The sequence below is a fragment of the Mus caroli genome, chromosome 8, assembly GCF_900094665.2.
Source record: "Mus caroli chromosome 8, CAROLI_EIJ_v1.1, whole genome shotgun sequence".
NCBI lineage: Eukaryota > Metazoa > Chordata > Mammalia > Rodentia > Muridae > Mus > Mus caroli.
Window position 1 is genome coordinate 27,585,200 of NC_034577.1, and position 10,149 is coordinate 27,595,348.

Sequence of the window (10,149 nt, forward strand, 5' to 3'; positions counted from 1 at the left end):
CACTTTGTAGACCAGGCTGGCCTCGAACTCAGAAATCCGCCTGCCTCTGCCTCCCGAGTGCTGGGATTAAAGGCGTGCGCCACCACGCCCGGCTGAGACCAATTTTTTGTTTTGTGTTGTTTTGTTTCACAACTGTTTAGTACAAGAAGCCAAGTCTGTGCTAGCTTTCAGCATGCATTTCTTGCTAAGGTTAACATGCTGGGATTTTCATCTAAAGAAAGAGCTATGTTGTTTTGTCACTTACACACTTAACAGCCTTTGTAAAATTCTGAGCTGGTCTAATTTAAGTTGTATTTTGTCTCAGGAATAAGGAGGCATTGCAGGGGATGGGGGGGAGGTGGGGGGGGGGGAAGTGGCCAATCTACAGAATATTCAGAAGGGTGTGTGTGTGTGTGTGTGTGTGTGTGTATCTATTGTATATTTATATAAAGAACACCATTTTATATTATAGTAGTTATGGTACATGACATCCTCCCTCCAAAATTTGAAAAAATAATACTTCTATTCTATCACTTGACACATTTCATCATAGAATATATAATTAAAGAATAAGTTTACAATATTAACTGAATTAATGAGATATGATAAGAGATACAACAAAATGAGTAGTATGTGCTCTTGGAGGGCTTGATTGGATGGACAGAGCTGGGTTTCCATATACCATGGGGCCTAATAAGATGAGATTCCACCCTATCACTGCTACTCTGGCCAAAGTGAAACATAAGGTAACTCAGTGTATTTTGAACTTTTAAAAAAAAAATGTTTATAGCAATAAAAATTGTTAGATATTTGAGACCAAAACTCATGTAATAACTCTTAAGATTGTGTACTGGATGCATTAAAAGTGCTTAGTAAGCCGGGCGTGGTGGCACACGCCTTTGATCCCAGCACTCGGGAGGCAGAGGCAGGTGGATTTCTGAGTTCGAGGCCAGCCTGGTCTACAAAGTGAGTTCCAGGACAGCCAGGGCTATCAGAGAAACCCTGTCTCGAAAAACCAAAAAGAAAAAAAAGTGCTTAGTAAATGTTAATTGTTCACCATCAAGCTTCTTCAGCCTACCCATAAATCTTGGACATGTAACCTTAACCTTGAACTTTGTCTTCGGGAGGTTTTTAGTCCTAACTCACCGGCATCCTAGTGGAAGCTAGTAGCTCTGATTGTTGTCAGTAGTGTGTAATTTCTTTGATAAGCTGAAATAGTTTAACTGTATGTCATTTGTTTTTACGTAGGTCAGAGATGCGTGAGGGTGGAAGACACAGCAGAGAACTGGAAGAACATTTCTGCTTTCTGGCACTTCCTCAGAGCGATGTGGTGGATGTTTACCAGAATGGGCTAAGTGTCGGAACATCCCCACTGAGAATACTTGGGAATCCTCTTCTTGGAGTGTATCTGTTTAGACATGTTGACATTGCCCTGCGTCATGCTTGCAGTAGAAGCGTGGCTGTAGAAAGTATTATGATTTTTAAGGTAGGTAGTCGGATAAAACGTACTAAACACAGGAGCAGTTTACTTTAAGTCCACATGGACATAGTTTGGTTTTAGATTAAATTAGCTTGAATAGAATATCCCGTAATTATTCTGTTGTTGTCCTGTAGAACTGTTCCTGTTTCCTTACTCTCATCGGACGTGGCACAAAGTAAAACTACACAAAGGCAGCACCCATCGTTGTCTGCTCAGTGCATAATTTAGTCTGGATTCATTATCTCTCTTCTTATTTTTTATTTCTTTATTTTGTCATGCTATGGTACCATAGCAGTTTGTGTCCTCCAAACAAAATAAAATAAAATAGAATTGTAGCATAAGCTTAGTTTATTCACCTATTTCAGTGTAACACTGTTATACCAATGTCGATTGTTTTTGACAAATGTGCCACGCTTATATAAAATGATATATTTTGTGTAAAGGGTAGAACAAGACCACAGAAGACAAACTTGTGTGTGTGTGTGTGTGTGTGTGTGTGTGTGTAAACCATAATAGTCATCATTTAAGTACCCATTTAGTGTATGATAGAATTTTCATGTATCTTTTCTACAAACATTTATTTTTTAAGATTTCTTTTATGTGGATGGCTGTTTTGCCTGTGTATATGTAAGTACCAAATGTGTGCCTCCCTACAGAGGCCAAGAAAGGGCACTGGATCCTCTTGCACTAGAGTGACCATTGGTTGATAGCCCATATGTGTCTGCTGGGAACTGAACCTGGATTCTCTTTAAGAGCAGCAAGTGTTCTTTTAACCACCAAGCCATTTCTCCAGCTTCTACAATGCATTTTTAAAGCCTTATGGAAATGTTTATGTAGTCATTTGACTTAAAATATTAAATGGACCAAGCATGCCTATAATCCAGGCATATGGAAGGTTTGGGACAAGAGGATTTTGAATTCAAGATCCCCTTGGGCTGCGCAGGGGGTTCAGAAATACCAAAACCTTATCTTAGAAACTTGGCACACACCATTGGTAATTATCAACATGTTGTCAAATACGTAGATCAAGTTAAGGCATGTATTAGGAAGTTCCCAGTGGGAAGTTCTCTTGCTAGAAAAGCATGGGAACCTGAGTTTTTTAATCCCAGCAGCCAAGTATAAAGCTGAATGTGGCCATACACACCTGTAACCAACCCCAGGGCTGTTTGGGAGGTAGAGGCAGGCAGATCTCTGAGTTCGAGGCCAGCCTTTTCTACAGTGTGAGTTCTAGGACAGCCCGGGCTACACAAACAAACCCTGTCCCCTAAAAAAGAAAAAAGAAAGAAAACAGAGAATTTTAGAAATGCACGCAATTGTCAGTAATAAAATATGTATTGGTGGTGTGATTCAGTAATGAGAGTATTTTCCCACCATGCATACATTAACTAGCATGTGGATGAAAATACTGTAAAAGTATTTATGGAGTCTATGGTAATTCCAATTTAATTTTGATGAATTACCTCATAATGTTTTCTAACGGCATTGCAATGATATTTAACTAACAGGCAATTATAAGACCAAGCATAAAAATTTGCACTTGATCTTAGCCAAAAGGCCAAGAAGTGATCCAAGCATAAAAATTTGAACGGTCTTACAGAGAGAATAAACAACTTCTAATTCAAACTAGTTCTGAACAAGTATACAAGACTTGAAAATGAGCTAACTAGAGAGAAGATAGTACAATAGAACAAACTAGGTAGATAAAACACTAAGACCCCAGACCTTGTGCACAATTTCCTACCAACAGTCCTTAATGGTTCCAGTTCTTTACATCCCCACCAACATATCTTTTTGGTGAGGCTTTGAGGACTGACTTGGAGAATGTGCCCTCTTAAGTTGGTGAGAAAGTTTGTGAAGTGATGTTGTGGGCCTCCAAGTCAGCTCTACCAGTGTTGATGCAGCTTGCCAGCTGCCTGTCTCTACGGGCCGATACAAAACTGGCACTGGTCCTCACAAGAAAAATGGCTCCCCAGATAGAAGGCAGAATGCCTTTACCTTGAAACAGTGGCTGTTCCACACCTTGAACCCTGTTTGGCAAGAATTGGTTTATTCCTAGATTCAAAGTTTATGTCAGAGACATGTGCCTCGTTACATATTCTGCTGTGTAGTACCCGGTTGTCCTGAGACGGGCACCACTACTAGTTATTTCTCTCCACATGTACCTGTTGCTTTTCTCACATCCTTAGAAAACCTTTGTCAGACCCCTCAAAGTTCCCTTCCAGGCTAATAAATAATCTTCATGTGGTTGACCTGAGTTCAGACTTTGTTACATAACGGATGTTGATGATTTACACTTAGTGAATTACCTGCTAGCCTCCCTAGCCACTTCCTTGAAAGATTTTCCTTTGTATTTGTTTAATCAGTGAACAGTATCTTGACTAACTTAAGAATAATTCTTAAGCATAGCTTAAGAATTAGTCTAATCTGCCATGAGTGGTGGCACATGCCTTTAATCCCAGCACTCGGGAGGCAGAGGCAGGCAGATTTCTGAGTTCGAGGCCAGCCTGGTCTACAGAGTGAGTTCCAGAATAGCCAGGGCTATGCAGAGAAACCCTGTCTCGAAAAATCAAAAAAAAAAAAATTAGTCTAATATAACATTTATGTTTTTATTTTTAATGAGCTATATTTAAGAATAATTTTCAATTTAGAGAAGGGTTACAAACACAGAAAATTTTATGTGTAGTCCAGCCAGACTTGCCTCTTCTTTTTTTACTATTATTTATTTTTATTTTATGTACATTGGTGTTTTGACTGCATGTGTCTGTATGATGGTTTCAGATCCCCTGGAACAAGAGTTACAGACAATTGTGAACTACCATGTGCTGGGAATTGAACTAGGTCCTTGAGCCATCTCTCCAGTCCCCCAAACCCCCTTTTATTAATTTTTATTTTATCTGACTTGCCTGTTCTGATCAAACATTTTCTAAAACTATAGCAATTTGGTCAGACATGAGAACTAAGAGTGGTACAGTGCTGTTGAGTAACATAGATTTTAGTCATTTTTGCCAGGTTTCTTAAGGTTCCTTCCACTCCAGGGAGCTATCTAGAATACTGGTTTTAGAGGTATTATTTTGAAATTTGGATAAATGGATTAGCTAATTGAAAACACTGGGGGAAAAAACATTCTACTTCATACATGGGTCTTAGCCTTTAATGTATGCACGCATGTATGTAAACAGCTGTAAATATGAGCATAGAATAACATTTAGAAAGGAGACTGAGGAAGGTAGCCTTCAGTGATGAGGAAGAACAGGATGCAGGAAAGGACATGGGAGTCAGGAAAGAGAGTACAAAGCTAATTGTTCTCCTAGTTTCAGTTCTGTTACTGGTTAGTTTGACTTTTGGTGGCTGTGGGTGGGTGGGTAAAACCTGAACTATATTCCATGCCCTAAGATTGTCTGCTCTAAGTTCCCTGAGATGCATAGAGTTTGCAACAGGGCTAGTGTGTATTTGAGTAGCTACCATACTCCTTAAAATAAAATGATCTTTTATTTAAAAAAAAAAAGAATATGATTACAGATCTTTTTGCGATATTCTTTGTACTTATTATTGAAAACCCACCTTTCTTCACTCATTCTCGATTTAGACCATTTAGAGTTGTTATTTGGGTTTTAGTGTGGCAAACTTTTAAACTGTAACATAGAGAAATCGGCATGATTTACAGTCATCAGTTCCTGGCCACTGTTTTTCAAAAAGACTTCTCACTGTGATCTTAGCGACTTGTTTTCTTGAATTTTATCCATTATCTTTTCACACTGCTTTTCAGTACTTGAATGTTTGGCTTTGTAGTGTTTAGTTTTGTTTATACACTTCAATAGGAATTTAACTTTTCAGTTGTCCTCCGTGTTGACTAATCTCCCTCACTTTGTTCAAGTGGCACTTTTAATTACATGCCATATATTGGCCCTGATAACACACAACTACCTATCAGCCCAGCACTTGTGTGGTAGATAGGAAAGCTACCACAAGCATAGCATGTTTTGAGCTTTATATCATAAAAATTGGAAGAAAAAAACAAAAACAAAAACTGTTTGACTGTCTGATTTATGTCACTTTTTCTTTTCCCACCATTCTGTTTCTAACTTAAATATTCATAGTCTTTTATATACAGTTAAACAGTAAATTCATTTCTAAAAGTAGTTTTTCTGAAGCTTTTATTACAAATATTCTAATTAGAACTTAATTGGGAAATAAGTAGTGTAATCACCATGGTAAAATATCCCATTCGTCCAAAATGGATTAACAGTTTATTAATTCATCACTATTAAGATCATGAGACTTGGGCGCTGGCGAGATGGCTCAGCGGGTAAGAGCACTGACTGCTCTTCCAAAGGTCCTGAGTTCAAATTCCAGCAACCACATGGTGGCTCACAACCATCTGTAATGAGATCTGATGCCCTCTTCTGGTGCGTCTGAAGACAGCTACAGTGTACTTATATATAATAATAAATCTTAAAAAAAAAAAAAAAAAAAAAAGCATGAGACTTTAAAGTATTTGGGTATTATCTTTTGCTTTTTAGGTTCTCTTTGGGAGAATAAAGAAGATTCAACCTTCTATGGATAAAAACAAAGTTTCTCTGGATCCTTCTCCTAACTTTGATTGCCATATGTCAAGAAATATGCCTTCTCTGAAAGATACCATTGAGCTACAAGCCTACAATTCAATGGTATGTTAGTTCTGGGTTCAGTTGATGACTTGAAGGACACATGTGTAGCACAGAACTATTTAGATGACAAAGACTTAGCCTCTAAGTTGGCTGCCAACCTCTCATTAGACCAAGGCTTCACAATGGCTTCACATCCAGTCTCTTATGAAAGTAAATTTCAGATGTTTCATCATTAAAAAAGGTAATGTGAGATGCTTGATTAACTCAGTTCTGATATGATCAAAAATATCATATATATCAAAACATCATATTGAGGGCTGGTGAGGAGCTTTGTGCATAGAGTGCTTGCCATACAAGTATTAAAGACCTGAGTTCCATCCTCAGAACCCATGCCAAGAAAGGAAAAGCAGATGTAGTGGTATGTACCTGTAACCCTTGAGCTAGAGAAGCAGAGGAGGAGGGTTTCTAGGGCACATTGGCGACAGTCTAGCTGACTTGATAAACTAATCCTTTGAGATATCCTGTCTCCAAAAATAGAAAAATAACAATGGCTGTACTGAGGCATGAGAGCCAAGGTTGACCTCTGGCCTCAACATGTACATGATATCATACATGTTCATACACACACACACCAACAACAACATCACACTACTCTCTATACATCCAATTGAGATGTATCAAAGTGCGTTATAATAAGATGATTTTGATCAATTATATTGATTTCTTATACTTTGAAAGAGGAACAAAGGAAAGCTTTATGAATTGAGTAAAAGCAGTTTTTATATTTTTGCTTAACACTGTAGATAATTAATTTTAATAGAATATTCAATTATATATTTTATAAGTGAAATTAAGCCTTCAATGGGAAGTACATAGCTAGGTTTCCACATGTAAAGAGTGTTAATGTTTTTCTTATTGTGTCTGACTTGAAATAGGCTTCAGGACGTGTGTAGGACATTCTCTGTAGAAAGTAGTACTTACTTTAAAACATTGTTGTGCTTCTACTGGTGTCAGTAGCTTCCAAGGAAAAACTATGTGGTGGGAGGAAGAAAAGAACTTGTATACATCCTTAACCAGATGAGACTTGGAGAAGATGGAGGGAGTGCTACAGTTCTTGTCTTATCATTAAGAGTCAGTTAAAGAAAAGCCCATGTAACAAAGCAGCACATGGGGGGCTGCATTGGGAGTGGGGAGGTATTAGTTTTGAAACACTTATGAGGTAAGTACCATATTCATGGGAAAAGCATTTTTTCTCATAATCATATTGGGACCCTTCATCAAAATCACAGCATAAATGGTTTGTAATGAAACCACAGTCCTCAAGATGTAGACCCTCTGTTAGTGCTCATGTGTGAGAAAATACCCTGGTGCCTTAGGTTTTGATATAGAACAACCTGTATACAGCCTTAAGGACATTTAGCCAGGCATGGTGGCGCACGCCTTTAATCCCAGCACTTGGGAGGCAGAGGCAGGTGGATTTTTGAGTTTGAGGCCAGCCTGGTCTACAGAGTGAGTTCCAGGACAGCCAGGGCTATACAGAGAAACCCTGTCTCAGAAAAAAAAAAAAAAGACATTTAACCACAAAGCAACATTCTTAACTATCAAGAGGTAGAGCTACCAAAATATAAGTAATGGGTTTTTTTTTTAAAGATTTATTTTATGTATGTGAGTAAACTGTGGCTGTCCTCAGACACACCAGAAGAGGGCATCAGATCCCATTACATATGTTTGTGAGCCACCATGTGGTTGCTGGGAATTGAACTCAGGACCTCTGGAAGAGCAGTTGGTGCTCTTAACAACTGAGCCATCTCTCCAGCCCAAGTAATGGGTTTTTTAGCTACCTTTTCTCTAACTCCTTTTTTGAGACTGCTCAAGGTTCATGATTAATCTTAAGGGTTAAGATATTCCCCTGGAAACCAGTGGCCAGGGTTTTGCAATAGTTTGATTTTTTTTTTCTTATGTCTTTCAGGTGTACTTCTATGAGTATGATTACTTTTCAAGACCAGTAGATAAACCTAGGCAATGTCTTCCATATGCAATAGTAACAGTGAAATGTATTGGTCAAAAGGCAGGTAATGGACAGCTTATAACATCGCTGAGATTCTCCTCAACAGGATTTCCTAAGAGGCTTGGTAAGATATAATATAAATTATTTAATTGCACTGGTCTTAAATTCCTAGTATTTTAATACATTGTAAATCTCTAACAAAAATAGTTGTTTTACATGTTTAGGATCATATGCACATAATCTTTCCACTTTGGCTTAATATATGTACATGTTCTTTTTCTGTGTTGATAGCTATAACAATAATGTGTTCATTTTTATGGATGGATGGATGGATGGATGGATGGATGGATGGATGGCGAGTACTGCATTGTGTAACTATGCTATTATACTGTGACATCCAGGTCTCATTAACACGTATTATTCCACATTGGTATTTATAGAAGGGTCTCAGCGCTAATATGTCAGAGTTTTACTGTGGAATATGTATTAACACTAAGAAAATATAGCTTTAAGTAGAGATGACGTCCTGTGATTCTTTTCTAAAGTGGTTGACTCAAGTGCATTAGGTTATATCAAAGTCTTTCTTACGAGTCTAGTGGTTAGTATATGTTGGTTCATTGTGTTTTTAATTTTTTCCTAATTTTTGATGGTACTAGAACCTTGCTGTCTTTGCAAATACATAGTTCTGTCAGACTTTTTTCCTGTTTTTTGTTGCTATTGTAAATTGCTTCTGATTTTGACTTTTCAGATACTAACAAGATTAGGGTCTCTTGAATTCTTGTTTTGTGTGTATGTGAGGTTTTATTTTGTTTTAATTTGTTGTTTTATCTGTATGTGTTTTTTCTGTGTGTTTGTGAGTGTGCCAGTGCCCATGCATGATGGCTGTGGAGGTCAGAGCAGGATGTCCAGTGTCTTCCTTTATCATTTTCTTCCTAATTGCCTCCACACAGAATCTCTCACTGAACCAAAAGTTCATTTTACCAGCAAGATTGATAATCCCTCTTGGGATTGCCTGTCTCCACACTAACCAGGTACACATGCCTGAAGAGACCCAGCATCAAATAGCCACTCTGACATTTCTGCTCCAATCTTTTACCCACATATTTTAATTAAGCTGGGTTTTTTTTTTAACTGAGTTGTGAGAGCTGTACTATATGCCATGTAAGCATTAAAACTATTGTCTCTGACTTGGTGGGTTTTGCCTTGTACTTTTTATCGGTGTTTAATGGACAGGAATATGTGATATGTATATCACTGAGCCACAGTCTCTCTTCACTCCAGACTAATCGGGAGTTCTGTCATATATAGGTGGCCTGGAACACACAATGATCTCTAGTTTATCCTCCCAGATTGCTGAAATTAGAGGTGTGAGCCATCACACCTGACATGACATTTCTAAAGGGATACATTATTATATTAAGATAATTGAGATTAAATCTGTCTTATTTATGAATGCTTTCCTAAATAAATGAAGCTTTTAAAAAGTTTATAGGACTAGGCCTTTAATACATTGTAAATTTTAATACTTGGATTCAGGAGCAGAGGCATGCAGATCTCTTGAGTTCCAGGTAGCTACAACTAATAGTGAGACCCTGCTTCGACAGAAAGGGAAAAATCAAAACCTCTCACAGGTTCCTTTTACCATTTTGGCCTTACCTTCCTGGAAGCATTAGCCCACTCTATTTCCCAATGCCATATCCAGTTGTCTTACAGAATGGTTTATAAGAGAATCCATCCTGCCCACACGGGTCTTCAGTAACACCCCCTAAGAGATGTCTGTCAGTCACAGGTACTCCAAGAATTGCTTAGTGCTTTATACCCATGTTTTAGGTCATCCTATCAATGTCTACTACCATACCTATCTCTTATAATTTTGCTTGTCTCTAATTGATTCTACACATTCATTTGTAATGAGAAAAAGGTGAAGTATTTACTGAAAGACATTTAGTTTATAGAAAAATTAAGCCGCCGGGCGTGATGGCACATGCCTTTAATCCCAGCACTTGGGAGGCAGAGGCAGGCGGATTTCTGAGTTCGAGGCCAGCCTGGTCTACAGAGTGAGTTCCAGGACAGCC

The 10,149-nt window shown here is 38.1% G+C and overlaps 1 protein-coding gene across 2 annotated transcripts in view; it reads left to right on the top strand.

Annotated features, from left to right (window-relative positions):
- Positions 1–10,149, top strand: part of Tex15 (testis expressed 15, meiosis and synapsis associated) — a 67,937-nt gene that overhangs the window by 39,214 nt on the left and 18,574 nt on the right. For both annotated transcript variants that reach the window (XM_021170328.1, XM_021170329.1), the window contains 3 exons: positions 1,228–1,465; positions 5,980–6,126; positions 8,036–8,198. In XM_021170328.1, coding sequence (XP_021025987.1) covers positions 1,228–1,465; positions 5,980–6,126; positions 8,036–8,198 — 548 coding nt within the window. The remainder of the gene's footprint in view (positions 1–1,227; positions 1,466–5,979; positions 6,127–8,035; positions 8,199–10,149) is intronic.